Genomic DNA, 19,648 nt, shown 5'->3' with positions numbered 1-19,648 from the left:
ACTTCAACAGTCACTGTGTACAGCCTTGCGGGCATGTTTAACTATAATAAGTCTATATATGTTGGATGTCTTGGCCGGAAGGAAATACCCGGGCCATCAGAGTGATCTTCACATTCTTTAGGGGCACATCATTGCTGCAGTGGCTGAATGTTTTATACTCCTAATCCAGTCCCGTGTCCCACCTCTATGAAACCTTCAACTTCGGGATCTATTCGCAAGATGATGGTGTGTCATTCAAAGCCTTCTCCAATCGTGTCAACCCAAGCGTGAGCATGTCATCGGGATACGAAAATGTAATTCGGTACCATCCAGTCTGTCCACTCTCAGGGAGAAAGTTTTCTCCATTTCCGACATAAACACTATTGTTACGGCATACCTCCAGGAAGCACTCCGGGCTAGCAGTCGAATTAGGAAGGAGCCGGGCCCAAACAAAGAGTCCTGCATTTCTATTGAGTTGTGTCAGCGAGGGTAATTAGAAGAGCCTATGGAGGAAAGCAAGACCGACCCTTGATCATAATACTCGATGCTCTTATTCCGAAGCCAGTCAGTGACTGTACCGTAGGCCTTCCCAAGCTGCCGCTTATTTTCCTCGAGGAATTCATGCGTCTTGGTCGTGTCATTGAGGAGACGACCCCACATGTCTTGGACAAGGTAGGAGGGCCAGGAGAAAAGGCTAATGCATTGCTCATGTTAGACACAGCCTTGATTACAGGAAAGGGTGTACTTACTTCACACCGTAAGCAGCTTGAATCAAATCCTCATTACGAGAATGCAGAACACCCAGTCGAAGCCCACTTGCTCCAAAGTCCTTACTCATTCCATACAGGACATGGACGAGCCTAGGATCAATAATGTCATCCAGATCAAGGGAAAGAACCGAAGTAAAGTTGGGAGCGTTGCTCCCGGGGTTGCTGAAGACGGTGTTCGCGTAAATCTCGTCGGAGATAAAGTGGATTTTATGTTTACCGCAGAAGCGTGCGATGGCGATTAATGCGTCTTTAGACTAGACCAATGTAAGCAATCGAAGGTATATGATATTGTTGGACGCGGAGGGATCATGCTAACATAACAGCGTCCGAGTGGATTATGCGGGCTGTGAAATTCTCGTCAGTCATCCATTCCAAATCCAAGAAAGTTACTCCGTAGTAACATACTTCGCAATTACTACACCTCGAATCGTTGTCTTATTTGTTGATTCCGTATAATTCCTCCAAGTCCGTTCCAGGGAATCATTGATTGCTGTCGCATCGAATACCTTGTCGAAATTGTAGGTCTCATTATCCCACACAAAAGACGCAGGGAGCAGCTTGCCTTGGCTCCGCAGTCGCATATCTGTCGGAAAGCCGTTATATAAAGGTTGAGGAATGATGATCCCCTCATTATCGCTGCACGTGTTCCATGCGATCGAGTCAATCAAAGCAGTAACACCTGAAGCAATGATGATTTCACTTTCATTAACCTGCTGACGCGGATCGAAATAGGCATTGAAGAATTCTGCAACAGCTTTACGAAGAAAGGGAGAGCCAGCAGCTCCCTGACCGTAGGTTAAATGATAGAGCGGGTCGATGACGAACTGTTATTGCAATCAATTAACAAGTGAATCAGATAGGGAGAGAAAAGAAAAGAATTTTACACTTGTATTTAGAAAATCTTTGAGTGTGTCTTGCATCAGCCAGGTTTCGGCGAGACCTAAATTGATGCTTTAAAGCCTTAGAGATTGGTCTTCGTGTGTTGGAATAGATGACGTACATTCCGTCGTGAGATATTTTATCATATGGTTTGGAGAGAACATCCCTGCTAAGGTTTTTCCAACCCTGATTGTAGTAAATTGCATTCTCTGCCCGAGGCGACAAGTAGTCCGTCTGAAGGAACTGAGTGGCTCCAGTATGCGAGAAGCAGATGAGGAGAGTAAGAGACAGATTATATAGTGTCCACATTGTGGTAAGCACAGGAAAAGTAGAGGGGTTGTGCACAAATTCCTAACTCTTCGCCAGCATGTAGAGTACTTTGAGGCGACAGCACTATTATAAATACCAGCTATTTTGTGGATTAATCCTTTTGCAGGTCTGTTCGTTCGATAATAGTCAGTGTTACATTTCAAATCTGCATGCAACGTTAATATTTATTCGGCAGTTATACTACCCTATGTATCATCAGCATTCTATCCCTTTCTGAATCCGCGGACATTAAAACGAAACGATTTGCCGTCCGAATCTGTCCATTGATAGACTTTGATTACGCTCCTCCCGTCAATATGTCGCTTGACGCAGAACGTCCAGGACAGAGACTACTCGACAAGTGGGCTACTCAAACAATTCAGGCGTGCCCTCCTCTTTGAGAGCTCGTGTGGGAAGTACCATGGGAAGCCAAATAGGTGGTTAAGAAGGGCACGGTATGCGGGGATGAATTTGAAAACGTCAAGGCATGCAACCCGGATGCATAAGTAGGCCGAGCTTTGTGGTATTCCTAAATAGAACCCTGATGGTGCATGCTGTATGGCTGCCAATGCCGATGGTCCAGTCAGAATCTCTTTCAGATAGTTTCATGCGGTGATACATGCCGGGACAAACGATCCTGCCTCTAAGAGTTGCGGTTTACGATGTAGCCTTACAGGCTAATAAGGTTGTATGGGAAAATCAACACTGAGGAGGCAGACCCAGAGCATTCCGGAATATTTCGGTCGACTATTGCTGCTGTGCAAATATCGGATGGCCGCGGTCTTGGGTTGCACGGAGCTGCTGCCCCTTCTTCAATTAGAAGATAACTTAGGTACCGAGACTGACAAAGGGAGACCCCGTTTATATAATCCTTCGGTTTTATAATGCAGTTGCCGATATCTAGTCCAATCAAGAAGGTATATAATTACCATACAATTAAAGGTTGCGCGACAGCTTCGGGTATATTCCATCCATGCTTCTAGCACCTTTGATAGCTGCTACAAACCCCAGTGGCAATTTTGTTAGGGTCACCTACCTACCTGCGTCTTTAGTAGAGCCGACTGTACATTCCACTTAGCAAGGGGAAGTTACAATAGTTGCACAAGCATTCTAACCATTCTACTGCAAGCCGTAGAAGACCCGGCCCCATTCTTGAGAGAAAGACTCTGTTCAGAGTAGCATATTATCTATCTGCTATTTGTACCGCAACTGGCAAATACCAATTCCCTTGCAGCGAACATTGTTGCATCATATTTCTATATAATTGATACATTCCGCTCGCAGGATTTTTGCACATAATACTATAGACAACAGTATCTATACATACCCAACCTTGCTCAGCTTAAGGCTTTCTTCCTGTCCATCCACTTCATCTATTAATTGATCAAGTTACTTGAACAGTAAGTTAACACACTGCACACAGTATACTGGAGCTTATAGAGCGAAAATTAGCAATCCACCTCTTACACTTCTGGATCTAATTGTCAGCAGACCCGAGTTCATCCCAATTCACGAAACGAAGGGCATCAAAGCCGCAAATGCTATCACATTTTCCCTGTGTGTGAGCCACATCTGCGTGGAGAATCAATGCACCATCCGATATCTGGATAGGCCAGGGAGCACAGCCCTGCACCCGGGCTAGTTTCCAAAGTGAAGACACTGTCTATATCTCACAGCTTGCCTCTGATGAACATGTCTTTCTCTATGAAGACGACTACTGTAATGACATATACGATATAATTAATCCGCCAGGCCGTACTGTGGCACCTTCTGGAATAATTGGCTCTTTCGATGTGAAGATCAGTGGTGAAGGTGACGACTAGATTGGAGTAGGCCAGGTAGGTCCGGTAGGGAGGGAGGCAGGCAGGTCGGCTCTAGGTAGACAGGCCTAGGTGGTCAGGTAAGTAAGATCTATATAATTAGATCAAGTAGGTAGACAGGCAGGGCCAAGGTTAATTGGCTGCCAGTTCCAGGGTACGTAAAAGGCGGGGACTCTAGCCTGCATTGGCGAAAATCTTATATTACACAAGGGTTTTAAATGGTGACTCAGTAATGAACGGTCGTATACTACTTATCTTATGCTACTCATATCTCTGTCTATAGGTTAGCAGAGCGACTTGGCCCACAAGAAAAATGGGGGCCGGGCGATCTTTGAGGCTGTAGCTAAGTTACCGGCCAGCGGCAGTCAGCATCCTTTCTCCTTGGGATATCCTGTCAGATGAGGAGATCTGCTTTGCGTAAAGTGGGGCAGCCTTACATTCCATGCTATTTTGCTGGACGGCGAAGGTGGCGTGTTGGAAATAGTTGTTGGCTGAACAATTCTTAGTGCTGGCCGCTTCTACACAGCCCCAACGCACTTTATTTAAACCTCTCAAGTCATGTCTGGAACACTTATTCCCTTGAGCCTCCTAACTCCAACACCCTACTCTCAAGCCATCCCTCCCCATGGAAGGCCTCAATGAAGATTCACTTCCCCGACCGGAATATCCAGTCATCGATGAGCTAGTTCAAAACCCTACTGTCTCTCCCGCCGAGGCAGTCCAGAATCTCCTTCGCGTTCGCGAGGTCTTACATCAGGAGAGACAGGAATCCGAATCCCCGTCTGATATCGATGGTAATCATACGTGGTATGCCATGACCAGAGTTGTGGACACCGCAAACATCACTCCACCAGATCAGCAGGACAAACTCATCGACTTCATTTTCGAGCTACAACGTACCAAGGTCATTGATCCCGTCACGGGCGAAGAGCCAACCGCTGTTGATCTCAAGCTATGGACTGAGGTTCCATACCTGAGCATATATTTGACTGATTGCTATTATTTCAATTTCAAGCCTGGTATATCATCCCTACACCCCTTACTCATTTTGCTATTGATTCCGCGGCTAAATCTGTCAGAATATGCCAGGCAGGTAGATGAAGATCCCCAGAAGGAGTATCCTCCAAGTGACCTTCAGGAATGGGAGAACCGGAATGCATTCATGGCGCACCTTACGAGAAGAGTAGAATACCTCTGCCATATTTTAGACGCATCTTTGTATGCATTCTATTCATGTCGATCAGCGTTTGAGGAAGGGCCGTTGATAGAGGAGGCCGTACGAACGGCATGTATCTGGTATATATACGCCGGTCAGCGCGTATGGGAGAACTGTCAGGTTGGGCGGCTCTTCGGGGATGAGGACCAAACTCCGCGCCGAGATATGCACATGGATAGATGGCGCCTTTGGAAAGATGGACTGAAGACGGCACAATCGGAGTTTCTCAGGGAAAGTACGCAGGAGATGATACGGAAGGCGTTGGAAGAGGTTGAGAAAGCAGAACACGGAAAGTAAGAAACCAATCAATAAGAATCATGGTAGAGAATCCACGGAGACGCAAGATGATAGTGATGACGGCTCAAGCCCAAGCCGTCAGCCGGACGATGGGCAGCAGATGGTATTGTGCTGTATTTGTGCTATTGACTTCCATAGATATGGTATATGCTACTCTCGAGCTAACAGGAGTATTCTTGTTGCTAATATGTCCCGATAAATTGAAGAACATGCGTGCAGCCCTTTTTTTTTTTTTTTTTTTTTTTTTTGGAAATAGTCCATTAAGCAGTACCTTCGCTCTTCAAGAGCATACGCAGCCTTAATACATAGTATACAACATACATTCTGGAGACAAGACCTCAATCTATAAAACAATTCCACCACCCCCAAGAAAGGTCATCAACCATCCCCCTGCAAATTAACGCAGGCTAATCCCACTTTGTTTCCACGGCGCCCTTCGCTGTAGTCAGCTGCAAGGTACCAAACCCGGTGCCCAGTTATGGGCGGAGGCGGGATTCCCGTCCGTTCGGATACTCCTACGCGATCGTCTTGGGTAGATTTTTCTGGCACCAATAGTCTAGTGAAGTTGGCGGCTGCCAAGAGTCGATTGACGGAGTTGAGAGGAAAGCAAGAAGGAACCGATTATCAGGGTGAAACGAATCTCCCGCTATCAAAGCAGCGTCACCGGAAGCCTGCGTCCTCTATTGCCGTAGAGAGTTTGCCGTAGGTGTTGTCCTTGCCTGTGTTCTTATTGTCACTCCTCGCAGGCGTTCGCCGGTGCATTATAGACGTATAAGCAGGCTGGCACCCGCAGTTCGGCTCATCTCATGGAGCGGAAGGGAATTCGAAGAGGTTGGTCGAATCCGCACACTTCGAGCGATTTCGAACGCCTGACTTCCTCAAGATCCCTGTAATAGATTGGATAGACAGGGATGGAATGGAAGAAAGATACATATACGAAACGGAGATGCAGTCACTAATCAAGCTGCTCGGTGAACTCCTCCAACCCACCCACATCCTCCCAGAACTTGGAGAAATCGACATCGTTTTCTTCAAAGAGCTGCTTTACCTGAAGCATGGCGGACTGTTGCCTTTCCGGCGTGAATCCACCCGGCTGGGTACTCTCGTATTGAACCAACTCAACCCACCGGTAGAAAAGGTCTTCCTTGCCCATGGCTGTCAGTTTGTCCTTAAACACCAAGATCTGATCTCTTTGGGCAGATCGGGCCGGGTCGGCTGGGATGTTGATAGTATCAGGGTTATTCCTCTCGTTCTCATCTCCGACATGCCAGATCAACCAGCCATGGGCATCCGTGTTCACCAAAACTGCCGTGCGGAATTCTTCCAATGAGACCTTGTCATCCGATTTCGGCTTGTCGACCATCTCGTGAGCCTTAATCATGGCGTTGTAGTCAAGGTCGAAATCCTGATCTATAAGCAGGTATCCCGTCTTTCTGATACGCTCCGGCGTGACCGCCGCAACGATCTTGTCTCGTGTTTCCTCGTCTTCGCGGATCCAGCGATCACGTTTGAGGCCCTGGGTCATGTCAGGTTGGCTTCGCCGAACAATAATCTCGTATGGCTGGAAGCCGATATTGCGTCGCCATCTGACTGCCCCGAAGAGGAAGCGGATAGGCCAGGCCAGGAACATAGTAAACAGGAAGTAATCAAAAAGAACAGTTCCTATGCGACGCAGAGCCACCATGAAAACTTCGGCCCAGTCCATTGTCGTTGTGTCCACCGTCATAGAGTTGTTCATCCCGACCAGCGCTGCTATCATGGCGGGATACATGTTGCGGACCATGTAGACTCGGAAAGCGAGGAGACCGACAACGATGGCATTAATTGCACAAGGAACGATGAAGGTTTGTTTCTTGATGTCCACCGGGCAGGTATCGACGTGGACAAGGTAGACTTCGCGCGGAGAAAGCGAGTCGAGGAGCGGTTTCAGAGGTTCCGGTGCTCGAACGAACGGAGGGATAGGGCCATTTTGCGAGCTGGGAGTGGAAGTTCCCGACGAGGTAGCGGAGGGAGTAACTGAGGCCTTGCCCTTGGGGCCTCGCCTGGAGGATTTGGCCATCCTTATGCGGATACTCGGGGATGTAGAGTCTTTCGCTTTTCAAAGGTTGGAGACGTGAGGCAATTGATGGTTGTTAGGGAGAAAAGGGCGGAGGGAATGGGAGAAGATTTCTTCAATAGGTCCACATGAAGGAGTGGTCCACTGACCCGGAGGCTCAGTAGTCGCGGCCAAAAGTATGCCAATCAATACAAATGAATTGTAGGTCAAACGACCTCCGCGCGAGAGCTCAAATGACCCGACCCCTTTGCACGTGACTATGACGGCCATGAAGCTGGGATGATCCGATCGGACTATCCATTGTCCGTTCCGGCCCGCTTCTGCATTCCGCAGCTCCAGAGTCTCTTGTCTTGTCCGTACAACAACTAAGGAATAGCTCGGTGCTATCAACCTTGAAAGTCTTGATAAATATCCCACAATGTTAGGCGCAGCATCCCGGCGCGCTGTCGCCATTCCAAGGACCCTTGCACATCGCCATCATCAACATGCATTCTCATCCTCGTCATTCTCGACACGCACAATACCCTCCATCCTCCGTTCACGGCCGACCGGTGCTGCTCCTACATCTCTCCTACGAACCGTCCAAGCCACCACCATCCAGACTCGTCCCCTCTCCTTCGCGCAGAAGATGAAGCGCGGTTACCAGGAAGCCTCCCGTGGCATTTGGCGCAATAACCCCATTCTCCTTCCCCTCGCACTCCTCTCCGTCGCCACCGCAACCGCAATCTTTAGCTACATCGCCTACAAGGAAGCCACAGAAGTCGGCCCGCAATACCACAAGTTCCCGCCACCGGTTGCAGAACGTCTCCGTACGGCAATTTACTATACCGACGTGAAGCTGAATCCCGTCAAAGCTATCGACGCATACAGCGAGGCAATTAAGTTAGCAGCGGAACTGCAAATGCACCCTTACTCGGACGAAGTGATGGGAATCAGGTTGCAGGTAACCAAGTGTCTAGAGATGGCGGGGCTAGTGCCAGCTGCTATCCAAGTCTTGGAGAAGACACGAGCAGATGCATATCACTGGGTGAAGACGAATATGGAAACAGAGGCATTCAAAAGGGGGGAAAGCGATTATTTCTTTGCCCGCGGGCCCTCCACAGAGAAAGGCGAATTGGCCGCTGAGCCAATGAAGGTCGACCCCGCCATTGCAGAGTCATACGAGAAGATGAAGCAGGCGGAGATCTATGAGTATGAACAAGTAGAGAAGACTCTCGCCAAGGTTGTGGGTATGTCCGTAAAGCTCGCGGAACTATATAAGAGTGATTATGTCCAGGATGACAAAAAGGCCGAAGAGGCGCTCGAATTTGCCGTTCAACTATCCCTCGGCGAAGTGCAACGTCGACACCAAGCCAAGGTCCCCATCGGCGGTGGCAACTGGTTGACTCTAACGGAAATCGGAACCGCTCTATCCGAGTTGGGCCAACACTATGCCTCCAAGGGGAAGTTGGACCTTTCTTTGCCGTTGTATCTGCGCGCCTTTGACCTCATCAATGCCAATGAAGGCGGGGTTCCATCATGCAAACAGGTCACCCTCATGTACAACATCAGTGGCTGTATCGGCTACCCAGCTCTAGACGGTGTCGCACCATCGTCGGACCCTGGTGTTTCGCGTGCTGAGGCTATCGAGGCCGCACGCAAGTGGGCTCAGGGCGCGATTGAGAGGGCTGAGAAGGTCGAACCTTCCGAAGATTCTGCGGAGTGCGATCACAGCTGTGCGTCGGCTAAGGTTATGCTGGGACAGTTGGCAGTGTTCCATAATAAACCAGAGGAGGCACTGAAGTATTATTATGAGGCCAAGGATCTTTACAACCGCCTAGAACTTAGTTCTGATGCGGAGGATGTCTCAAGGCTTATTAAGGATCTCGAAAAGAAGAAGAAATGATTGAACTGATGGATGCAATTCAAATTAGGAGGATTGTGTTGACGGGGCTGATCAAGACCAAAATCCACCAGCATGCGGACGTAATGTCACTGCCTTCTTATTGGGGGTCGAAATGTGGCGTCGTCAACCACTATCCCAGCCTACGAGGCAACATATCAGTGAGTCAGCGTCTGAATGTAACCATTAAATTCATTGCGGACTTTTTGACCTGTTCAAGCCCGCTGAGTTAGGTGCAGGCGCTTCGTTGTCTTTAGGCAACGATATTGTGACGGGCTGTGATGGGATGACCTAGGGGCTACCCTACTTCCTTTCCTCTGGCATATCGGATCTGCCTGGCACACGTCTCGAGCTATTCGTCACCCCCCGTAACCTTCACTAGCGATGTATTCTACTAGCCCTAGCTCAAACCTGTACAGTAAATCTTGGCGGTGAAGCCATGTGATCACGTTCAGAATATACTCTCTTCTTCCCCAAGACCTCTCTGGTCCCTTTCATCGCAGCCCAGTGGTCCCTGAGTTGCCATCCATGGGTCATGCCCAATTGTAGCTTGAAGCCATAAGCCGGTACCTGCACGGAGTATTTATCTTACTTCGGGAGGGGAATGATCGGATCAAAGTAGGACCGGGGCCTCTGTTCCAGAACAATTTCCGATGTCTCGACTTTCCAAGCTCTCTTCCATGCTTAAGCAAGTCACTAGATATGGATGGATGAAGCACACCAAGCAGTTCAGCTGAAAATACTTAGCCGGGTATGCTCACGCCCATACGGGTTCGCGGTCGCAGGAGAAAATACCCTGATGATGGAGCCCCCAAACCAAAACCCAGTGGACCCAAGGGTGGGCGACCCATGATATCTCACCAGACAAAGCTCGAATCATCTCAGGCGCGAAGCCACAAACGAGCTCGTCTACTCGTCGTCAAACCCACCAAACCCCGGCAATCGATCCTGGAATCTCTCCCCGTCGAGTTGATTGAAAAGATCTTCCTATACTCTCTTAATGTGAACTTCGCTCGCTGTTCCTCAGCCCTAGGCGCAACCGTTTCGAGTGAGCGCATATACAGAGCGTTGATCCTGTTGGCGTTCTGGGATGACTCGTCTGCTACTACAGGAGTTAGAAGTCAGGTCTCAGAGGCCGCGATATCCAGAATCCTCCGACCAGTCGATTACCACCCTCTCAGCCATGCGGAGCGGAGACACCTCCAGGACACCATCCTTCGCTGCAAATGGTGCACAATACAGCGGCTTCTGGCGCAGCTGCCGGACCTTATGAACCTCACCATTCAACGACACTGGTTCGGTGCAGGAATCAGCATGGCCCCACATGATCAAGAATCATTGACCCGATTCCTCGCTCAGAAAGAAGACACTCGCGTCTTCGAAGGAACCGACAGTAACGGAGCCAATCACTACACCCTTACTGTAGCACCCCTAGTCTCAGTAACAATCACCCACCAAGAAACCAACCAAACAACTATCTACCCCGTCCTAGGCGTTCTTCTAATCCCCGATAAAGTCGTCGAAGATCTCTCTAGCCCTGATCACATCACCTACCTCGAACTCCTCCGCATAGCCAGCGGTTTGAACCGCGCCGACCTCGTCAAACCAACTGTCTCTGTGTCCCATGAATCCCTGCAAATCGGCATCCACAATGCCCTCATCGAAAACAACCCCGCCGCTTTATCCACCCTCCTCAAGATCGATGAATACCACTTCCGCAGCGAGAACCAATCCCTCAATCCAACTACTGCTGTTCCTTACGTCCTCCCCGCAGAACATTTCCGCACGGCTGTCCGGTTCGCCCGGCATGACACAACGTTCTTCCAGCTTCTCGTGCGCGCCAGTGCGGAGTCTGTTCCGGCCGATGATCCGGAGATTACAGAATGGGCTGTGGGCTTGAATGATGCATTTGGGCGCTGGCTGTTGATTTTGATGGAGCATTTGCCGCAGCAGATTCGGGCCGCACATGCGAACCCGGCGGAAGATGCTGTGTTTTACCTGGGCCGGGCGAACGGACAGAGAGAGCTGGCAAGACGGTACTTGAGAGAGGTGTTGGGCTTGGAAGAATTGGGATGTTGGATGGAGGAGACGATATTTGATGCATCAGCGTTGTGGAAGGTGGACGTCGACTGATCCTATTGCAAAAGCCTGCTTTGGTTGTGGGACTATATGCCCTGTCACGACGGGTCTTTTGACATGGTTTAGGTCGAATAGTTTCGGTAGAGGCCTGGCTCTTTGTCTGGGATGTATGTAGTATCATTGGAACTCGAGTGACAGTTCGCCAACGACGCTGAACACTAAGATTGAGCATATCAGTACACAACCGACCCCGTTAATGGCGGCATCATACACTTACGTGACCTCTTCCTCGCGGCTCCATCTTCCAGACTAGAAAAGTAATAAAAGTAATAAAGCCATTTTATTAACGTAGCTACTTTGCTAAAGACTTAAAACTCTATTCAACTGATATATGCAACATTCAAACATACGCAAGTAACAAAACATCAGACAATCAAACCCTCACCTCACCACCACCAACCAATTCCCCAACAACACCAACCAACTCATTCAAAACCTCGTCGACAACAGTCTCCTCTCCCTCCCAACCTACAACACCAACATGCATGACACCTTCCTTAACAAACGAAACAACCTTCATCGGGTCGGCCGCATCACCATCCGGGTTCAAAATATCAACCTTGCACTTGCCTCCCGCAAAAGGCATCTCATCGAAATCATCCCAGTCCTGGTGATGAACCACAGACCCAACACTCTTGTCCCAGTTCAGAGCATTGCCAATCTTGTCTAGACCCAGGAAATCATACTCGGCAGATTCCGCAGCCTGCGATTGCACGGCGCGCAGGAAGTCCATTGCCTGCCAGCTGGGTTGGATTTGGACCCGGGTGGGCGTGAGCTGGTAGCAGGAGCCGATGATAGAATCTGGGCTGGGGAGGGAAGAGAGGGTTCGGCCCGAGGTGACGGTCGCGAAGGTGATGTCCTGGGTTTGGAGACGGCGGGCGAGGAGGAGTGCCCAGGAGGAGGTGAGGAGGGTGGCGGTTGTGATTCCTTCGAGGTTGAAGGGGAAGGGAAGGGGGATGGGAGCGGTGTGGAAAATGGATCTTGAGCCTTGTTGTTGTTGAGTTGGAAGAACGGAGGGGGTAGACCCTTGGAGGAGGTTCTTCCAGTAGGTGAGGGCTTTGTTCTGAGGTGTTGGCGAGAGGGTGTGTGAGATGTAGGAGGAGAAGGGAGTCGGGGTGGGGATTTGGCCGGATGTGTAGAGGGTTTCGAGGTCGCGGAGGAGCAAGGGTAGAGAGACGCCGTCGTATTGGGCGTGAGACAGACCGAGGATGAGGCAGGATTGGTGGGTCTGGGTGTGTTCGATATGAAGGAATTGGGTGAAAGAGGAGCCGAGCTGGAAGGCGGTCTCGGAGTGTCTCTTACAGAGCGAGTTGACAGCGTCTTCGAGAGTGGAAGTGGTTTCGTGAATCGCGATGGGGGCTGTGATATCATCGAGAACAACTTGGAGGAAGCTGGAGCCGTGCTCGACGAAGACGGTGCGCAGGATGTCGTGTGCCTTGACGAGCTCGTGGCAGGCCCGGTGCAATTGTTCGCGGTTGATGTCCTGGTCGAAGTACAACATCGTATATTGGATGGAAGTGCGCGGTGCCTGAACAGTGCCGCGGACATCGAGTGCTTGGATATCGGTGACTGGGAGGACGTCGCGAATAGACCACTCAGGGTTTGCCAGCTTGGGACGGATCACCTCAGACAAGAAGGACTCCAGGTTGTCTTGCTGGCCAATAGTTGAGAAGGGATGGTAAGGCTGGACCTTCTCTTCCTTTGACACAACATCCACCCGCAGCGCCTTAGCAGCATCCCCGAGACGCATGCGCTGGAAGATGTCGGCCACAGTCAGACCGTGTCCTTGTGCACGCAGGCTGGATACAAGCTTCATGGCAAGAACAGAGTCACCGCCAAGGCGGAAGAAGTTGTCATCAACGTCGATTTGTTCGGGACTGAGCTTGAGGATGGTGGCCCAGGCGGACCGGAGGATGGCCTCGGAAGGTGTCAGGTTGGTCTGCGCAGCGGCCTTAGCCAATGCCTGCTTAGAGGCATCTCTCAGTTGAACGAGCATGTCGCGCGGAATACTGGAGGCGAGCTGGTTGAGGACGTTATGGTTGGGCACCCGGTCCACCACAATGTAGGCAAAGGGCGCCATGTAGGATGGGAGTGAGTCGTGGATGAACTTGTCGAGCTTCTTCAATGCCACGGCCAGGCTGACGGAGATCGAGGCACAGACGGTTGCCTCGAAGCTTTGGGAGTCTGCATCGCAGCGGATTTCCTGTTGTGTAGGCAGTAGCTCCAGACCATCTTGGATGGAAGCTGGCTGCTCGATGAAGACGACCAATTCGGGCTCCAGCTCAGACAATGGCTGGGACACGGCCGCAGCAGCACGAACAGTAGAAGGAAGGTTCTTGGTGAACTGGGCTTCGACCTCCGCAACATTCACAGCGTGTCCCTTTACCGACACGACATTCTCCTTTCGACCAACAAACACCAGACTACTATCCTCGCGCCACTGGACCAGGTCTCCGGTAGCCTGCACCCGTCCAGTACGGCCAGAGTACCCAGAACTACCCGACACGAGCCACGCAGGGGAGTCTACCGTCTCGCCAGCAAGAATGGCACCTTCCAGCCAGAGCTCACCAACGCAGCCAATGGGTGAGAGGAGGGACGGGTTGCGTGCATCACAAACCCAGGGAACCACAGCAGGAGGGTACTTAGACCCTTCCTTGATGCCCTCTTCAGCGCGAAGTCTCTTTGAAGACTCATTCAAGGACAGCGGGGCCATTTGGTTCCATTGCCAGATCTGATTCAATTCAGCCTCTGGGAGACAGGAGATCTCGTCAATTCTCCGGGTGAGACCTTGGCTCAGCTGCGAGCAAGCAACTTCGATCTGCGCAAGGATGCGCTCCATCTGCGAAATCTCGACGAGACTGCTGTCAAAGCTGGCGCAGATGCGGAAGCCACCCTTCTTGATCCCACAGCCCAGCATGAGCGGGTAAGGGTTGAAATGAAGGGCTTCGCGCACCACGTCCCCAACCTCGAAGCCAAGCTCGCTGCCCGCGTACTCGGGCTCCGGCTGCACAACTAATCCAGTGGGTGCTTCACAGGCATGCTGGGCATCATGGCTGACCTTACGAATATTCTGCATACCCATGTGCTGGTACGGGGTTCGAGACAATATACCTTGCTGCACGGCCTGGAGGTACGATTCAACGGTGCCAGCGCGGTTGATATGGATGCGCACCGGAACTGTGGCAATCAAGGGACCGACAATGCTCTCAACACCCGCCAGCGGAATGTCTCGACCAGTGAGCGTCTCGCCAAAGACAACGTCGTCGTTGCCGGTGTACTGAGACGCCACGAGTGCCCAAGCAGCCCGGATAAGGGTAGCCATGGTGAAAGGAGACCCAGAATTTGTCTCCAAGTTGATGTGCCGTTCGATCATGCCATCTGGGATGGGCAGGTAGTCTCGCGAAGGCAGACGCGGGAACTGAGGTCCGACAGCGCCTTTCAGTTCGCGACGCCAGAACTCCTCCATAGCGGCTTCGTCGGTATCACGCACATATTTGACGAAGTCCCGCATCTGAGCCTCCACCTTGGGCTGCTGGCGCTGCAGAACCTCGCTGACCTTCTTCAGCACGATGGGTTCGGACCAGCCATCGTAGAGAACATGGTGGACTGTCCAGACCATGTATCGCTTGCCATCAGCCGGGTGATCGATGATAGCATAACGAGCGAGATTCTCTCCGAGGTTCATCTTCTCATCACGATCTTCCTCGAGGTACCGGACCAAATCAGTCGAGTACTTCCAGGTGATTCCATCCTTGAGGACGACCTGCTGCAGGCCGGGTTCTTGGAGCTGAGCCAGACGGGTTCGCAGGATTGGAATGGCTGAGACGACCTCCTCCCAGGCGTGCTTCCAGGCGTCGAGATCCACGTCGGCTGGAATGCACGCCAGTCTCTGTGCAACATATGCCTTGACTGACTTGAGCGAGAAGGTAAACAGAGACTCCTGCGTTGGGGTGCAGGGATAAATATCCTCGATGGCTGCTTTGTCGAACCCGTATACTTGGGCAGCCTCCTCACAGGCGCTTTCGGCAGGTTGGGAGATCAACGAGAACGGCGGAATCTCGCTCTGGGTCTCGACATCGCAGATAAGGACCTTACTGGCCATAGCAGACAGAGTAGGATGGCCAAATGTGTTGGCGACTGACAGATCCAGGCCTTGCGCCCGACAAACTGATGCCAGTCTCATCGCAGCCAAAGAGTCACCACCCAGGGCAAAGAAGTTGTCGTCTGGCCGGATGGTCTCGGCGTCAACCTTCAGGGTCTGACTCCAGGCCTGTCGCAGACGCTGCTCCAGCTCAGTGAGCTCTCGATGGGCGGTGCTTGCCGCACCCTGATCCAGCTCGCGCAGGTCCACAGTGGTGCCAAACTGACGCAGTCGTCGACGATCCGTCTTGCCGGAGATCAAGACCGGAACATGACTGACGGGAATGTATGCTGTAGGCACCATGTACCGGGGCAATACCTTCTTTACCTCCGCGTCGGCCTGAGACAGTGTCTTGCTCAGCTCCTCCGGAAGCTCTACCGAGGTGACTTCGGTGCTGTCGATGCCCTTACTGGCCTGAGAGGCAACAAAGGCTACCAGGGTCGCCTGGCCGCCGGATCCCTGAGGCACAATCACCTCCGCAATGACTGTGGCTTCCGACGGCAGTCTGGCCTTGAGCTGACTCTCGATCTCTCCCAGTTCGACACGCTGTCCGCGGAGCTTAACCTGGGTATCCTTTCGTCCCGCAAAAACGATACCTCCAGATCCATCGGGATCATACATTCCGAGATCTCCAGTCTTGTACATCCTTCCGTGACGTCCAGCGTAGCCCTGATGGCCGGCCACCAGCCACTTCGGGTCCTCGATAAACGCCGCCGCCGTCTTCTCAGGATCATTCAGGTAGCCCTGGCCGACAATTGGACCCTCCACCAGCAATTCACCCACCGCACCAACCGGCATCAGCTCATCATGGTCATTAGGGTTCACAATCCAGATAGCCGCGCCATTGCCAGTTCCAATGGAGATATAGTCCCTCCCGGTGGCTGCACTGCTATTCACCGTGCACCCAATAGTGCACTCACACGGTCCGTATCCAATAATAATCCTCGTCTCCTGACCCCAGACTGTCACATCACGGGCCGACGCAGCCTCACCTCCCAATCCCAGCCCGCTGAGCGACGCAATAACATCCGGCTCTAAGATGCGGGCCACCGACGGCGTGATACCCGCATAGTTGACGCGCATATTGCGAATAACGCCGTTGATATCGTTCAGTCGGTCCTCATCGGACGGAATGCAGAGGCAGCCGTTGTTACCCAGCGTCAGAAGCATGCTGTCAATACTGACATCGAACGCGTACGACGCGAAATCAAGGACCCTCGAATTCTCATCATACCCGACAGCCTTGGCGCGTGGGAACGCACTACTTGTGTAGCTACCATGGGAGACCTTGACGCCCTTGGGGGTTCCCGTGCTTCCCGAAGTGAAAATCAAGTACATAATGGTGGTTGAGGGAACCTTGGGTAAAACTGGGGTGTCTTTCAGCGGAGGAACATTCGGGAACGCACCCTCCTCCACAACAAACAACCCTCCATCCTGAATGATCTCTCTCGACAGGTCCTGCTGCATGGACGAGCAGATCATTGTTCGTGCATTTACTTGCTTCGCCATATTTTGTAGCCGAGCCAGTGGGAGGGTAGGGTCCATCATCGCGAACGTGCACCCAGCCTTCATGACAGCCAACACGGCAACAATGGTCCACCGCGACTTCTCGAAACACACCGGGATGAAATCTTCCGGCTGCGCGCCCATTTCTTGGATCTTCATGGCGACGTACGTCGAATATCGCTCGATCACGCCATAGGTGAGACTGCCGTCCCAGGAGTCAATTGCGACCTTGTCGGGAGTTTTGCGCGCTTGTTCCGAGATCACTTCGTGCATGCCGAAGTCGTATGCTGGGGGGAGTTTGTGGTTCCATGACCAAATGTCAGAGATGTCGCTGGCGGTCGGACGGAGGCACTCTTCAATGGTGGCATCGGGGTTCGAGAGGACCACTTGCACCGTGTCGATGAGGCTGTTGATGTGGCGGGTAAGGGTATAGGGGAGAATGACGTCGGAGTGCCAAATGGGCTTGATTTCGAGATTATTGGCATTATAGCGCGCTTCCAGGTGGATGATGCCCTGTGCGTTTATCTCATTAGCCTGGCTCTCTTATAGTTGTTACGACGGTATAAGTTGCGGTCGCGGCTTACCTCGTTCGGCTCCTCAGTGGTCTGAGACAGCGTGCTGGTGCTGAGGAGCAGCGCAAGCGATCCCGATGGTGCTGTCTCGGGGGTAGTAGTGTGCTTGCGAGCAATTGCAGCAGCAGTCTGCCCCACACTGCTTCGCAAGTCGGCCATTACCTCTGTCGACAGACAGCGGTTGGCTGGACTGGGCTCGTCGCCCTTGTAGGCCCATTCAAAGGATGCCTGGCCATCTTCTCTCGTACGCAAGAGCACAATGAGCCACGAAACGAGGAGAAGCTCTTCCTTCATGCCTGAGGGGGTAGTATCGGCACCCAGGCCGGTGGCCTCTAGTGTATGTACACCTGCCATATCGTGTGAATCTTCTTGTCCCTGCGGACTTGTAGTGTGTGTGTTGCCCATTCGGCAATTCAGTAAAATCCAGTCCAGCTGCGTGGGAGGAGAATGAGAGGCGAGAAGAGGATGAGGGGGGAAAAGAGGGGCAAGTAGTTAGGAACCACTGAATGACTTCAATCTCAATGCAATTATTTCACCCAGGGTCAAGTTCAATAAGTGCCCAACGCACGGAAGGTGGACACCATGTATATTATTATTATTATCTGATCCGAGGTCCCAGAAAACACAAACGGATCAGATTACTACTGACCCTCTTCCGAACATCCCGTGAAGTTTTACAACCCCCCCAGTCCTAAGATTATCATCATTTATTATGATACTACCGAGATCGGCGGTGGAATCCACCACACGGCTGCGGGTATACTGCAGTTTGCAGCACTGGAACACGAGATCAAACGGGCACCAACGGACAGACAAGCCGGCCTGTGAAAGTTACCGGGCAAAAGAATTTTGCACAGACCACGTACGCCAAGCGTCTAGCCGAGAATTAGTGAGACACGGCATGACATGATTTAGCCCGCAGGCGTGAGAAGTGTAACTGGGAAAAAGTTATCTGATCTAAGTTGTTTGGTAGGATCCGGTCTTGTGCGAGGACTGGAACTTAGGTAAGGGTTATACTACGTAATTTGCAGCGATGAATTAAAATGAGTCATAGAATTGGTTAATTGTTTATTGTCTTCTTGACTAGCCTAGTTACTGTGTACTGTTACATAGGCCTGTCGGAAATGAGCGACCCGTGGGTCCAGTTATCAGGATATTTGTCGTTGAGTGGGGGTGATGGATAACAGGTCGTTTGTGGTGTATGTAAGAAATGTATCCGAGCTAGTAAGTGTAAAGGTCGCTAGTAACAACGCTAGTATGTGACAAGTGGGGTTGGTGATTGATAAAACTAATCAGATCAGATAGCTGCAGGTCCACAGACCACCAGGAATTTAGCTGGTTAAGGTATCCGAAACAGGTTAGTTTGGGTGAGGAGGTAGGATTGTCGTGATTAATCCCTCATACGAATTAGTTCTCCGAGCCATGGGAGATGCAGATACTCTCATTCAATGGGATATTCTGGTCAAGCTACAGCGCAGCTTGATGCAGGGGGGTGGCAACTGGGTTCTGCAGTGCGCTGCGCACCATATCTCTTTTTTTTTTTTTTTTTTTTTGTTCTTTTCCCCCCATTTTTGTTACTTTTCTCTTTGTTCAAGCTATACTGGTAGTAACGTCTGAGACTATTCTTTTGGTATCTAATATATGCTACCATTGTCCGAGTCGTATGATAATCGCGCTGCCTAGCCCGAATGAGTGTTATCGCCGAGTATCTGATCTAATCTGATAACCCGTTGATTTACGGAGTATGGAGTTTGGAGTAGGAGAATCTAATGAGACCTCAAAGTAGGAGGTTTCGGCTCTGAGGAACCTCGAGTCCACAATCAGAGTCCACTCGTCTCGCACGTGGCATTTACTCGGATTCAGATACTGACTTGGGTTGGTGTCGCATGTAGGAAAGTTTCAGCTAATGTGGGATAACCAGGCAGCTATAGCTTGCAGACGGTGTCCAGCGACTCCCCAATATCTGTATATTGGCCTCTGTTGCATCATTATAAACTCTTGACCGAAGAAAAACAATAAACAAAATACCTATTGATATATAGAGAGATCACTGTAAAGCTCAGGAATAGCTGATGTAGTTCC

At 51.2% G+C, this 19,648-nt stretch overlaps 6 protein-coding genes across 6 annotated transcripts; 3 read left to right on the top strand and 3 right to left on the bottom strand.

Annotated features, from left to right (window-relative positions):
- Positions 1-208: 208 nt before the first annotated feature.
- Positions 209-1,937, bottom strand: AtWU_10620 (PLP-dependent transferase; the record flags this gene model as incomplete). The annotated part of the gene is made up of 7 exons (XM_035505724.1): positions 209-446; positions 506-673; positions 729-1,003; positions 1,066-1,093; positions 1,155-1,573; positions 1,634-1,700; positions 1,750-1,937. 7 exons carry the CDS (start codon positions 1,935-1,937, stop codon positions 209-211), a joined length of 1,383 nt encoding a protein of 460 aa, XP_035361617.1.
- Positions 1,938-4,382: 2,445 nt separating this feature from the next.
- Positions 4,383-5,270, top strand: AtWU_10619 (DUF3632 domain-containing protein; the record flags this gene model as incomplete). The annotated part of the gene is made up of 2 exons (XM_035505723.1): positions 4,383-4,776; positions 4,837-5,270. 2 exons carry the CDS (start codon positions 4,383-4,385, stop codon positions 5,268-5,270), a joined length of 828 nt encoding a protein of 275 aa, XP_035361616.1.
- Positions 5,271-6,225: 955 nt separating this feature from the next.
- On the bottom strand, positions 6,226-7,329 carry AtWU_10618 (uncharacterized protein; the record flags this gene model as incomplete). The annotated part of the gene is made up of 1 exon (XM_035505722.1): positions 6,226-7,329. The coding sequence occupies one exon, from the start codon at positions 7,327-7,329 to the stop codon at positions 6,226-6,228; it is 1,104 nt and encodes a 367-aa protein (XP_035361615.1).
- A 415-nt stretch (positions 7,330-7,744) lies between these two features.
- AtWU_10617 (TPR domain protein) lies at positions 7,745-9,211 on the top strand (the record flags this gene model as incomplete). Its single annotated transcript, XM_035505721.1, has 1 exon — positions 7,745-9,211. One exon carries the CDS (start codon positions 7,745-7,747, stop codon positions 9,209-9,211), a length of 1,467 nt encoding a protein of 488 aa, XP_035361614.1.
- Positions 9,212-9,961: 750 nt separating this feature from the next.
- On the top strand, positions 9,962-11,341 carry AtWU_10616 (uncharacterized protein; the record flags this gene model as incomplete). Its single annotated transcript, XM_035505720.1, has 1 exon — positions 9,962-11,341. One exon carries the CDS (start codon positions 9,962-9,964, stop codon positions 11,339-11,341), a length of 1,380 nt encoding a protein of 459 aa, XP_035361613.1.
- Positions 11,342-11,720: 379 nt separating this feature from the next.
- sidD (nonribosomal peptide synthase SidD) lies at positions 11,721-17,920 on the bottom strand (the record flags this gene model as incomplete). Its single annotated transcript, XM_035505719.1, has 2 exons — positions 11,721-17,507; positions 17,579-17,920. The coding sequence occupies 2 exons, from the start codon at positions 17,918-17,920 to the stop codon at positions 11,721-11,723; spliced, it is 6,129 nt and encodes a 2,042-aa protein (XP_035361612.1).
- Positions 17,921-19,648: the final 1,728 nt, after the last annotated feature.

Source organism: Aspergillus tubingensis, assembly GCF_013340325.1.
Source record: "Aspergillus tubingensis WU-2223L DNA, scaffold_13, whole genome shotgun sequence".
NCBI classification, from domain to species: domain Eukaryota; kingdom Fungi; phylum Ascomycota; class Eurotiomycetes; order Eurotiales; family Aspergillaceae; genus Aspergillus; species Aspergillus tubingensis.
Note: the sequence above shows the minus strand (reverse complement) of the source record. Positions and strands in the feature narration are given on the sequence as shown.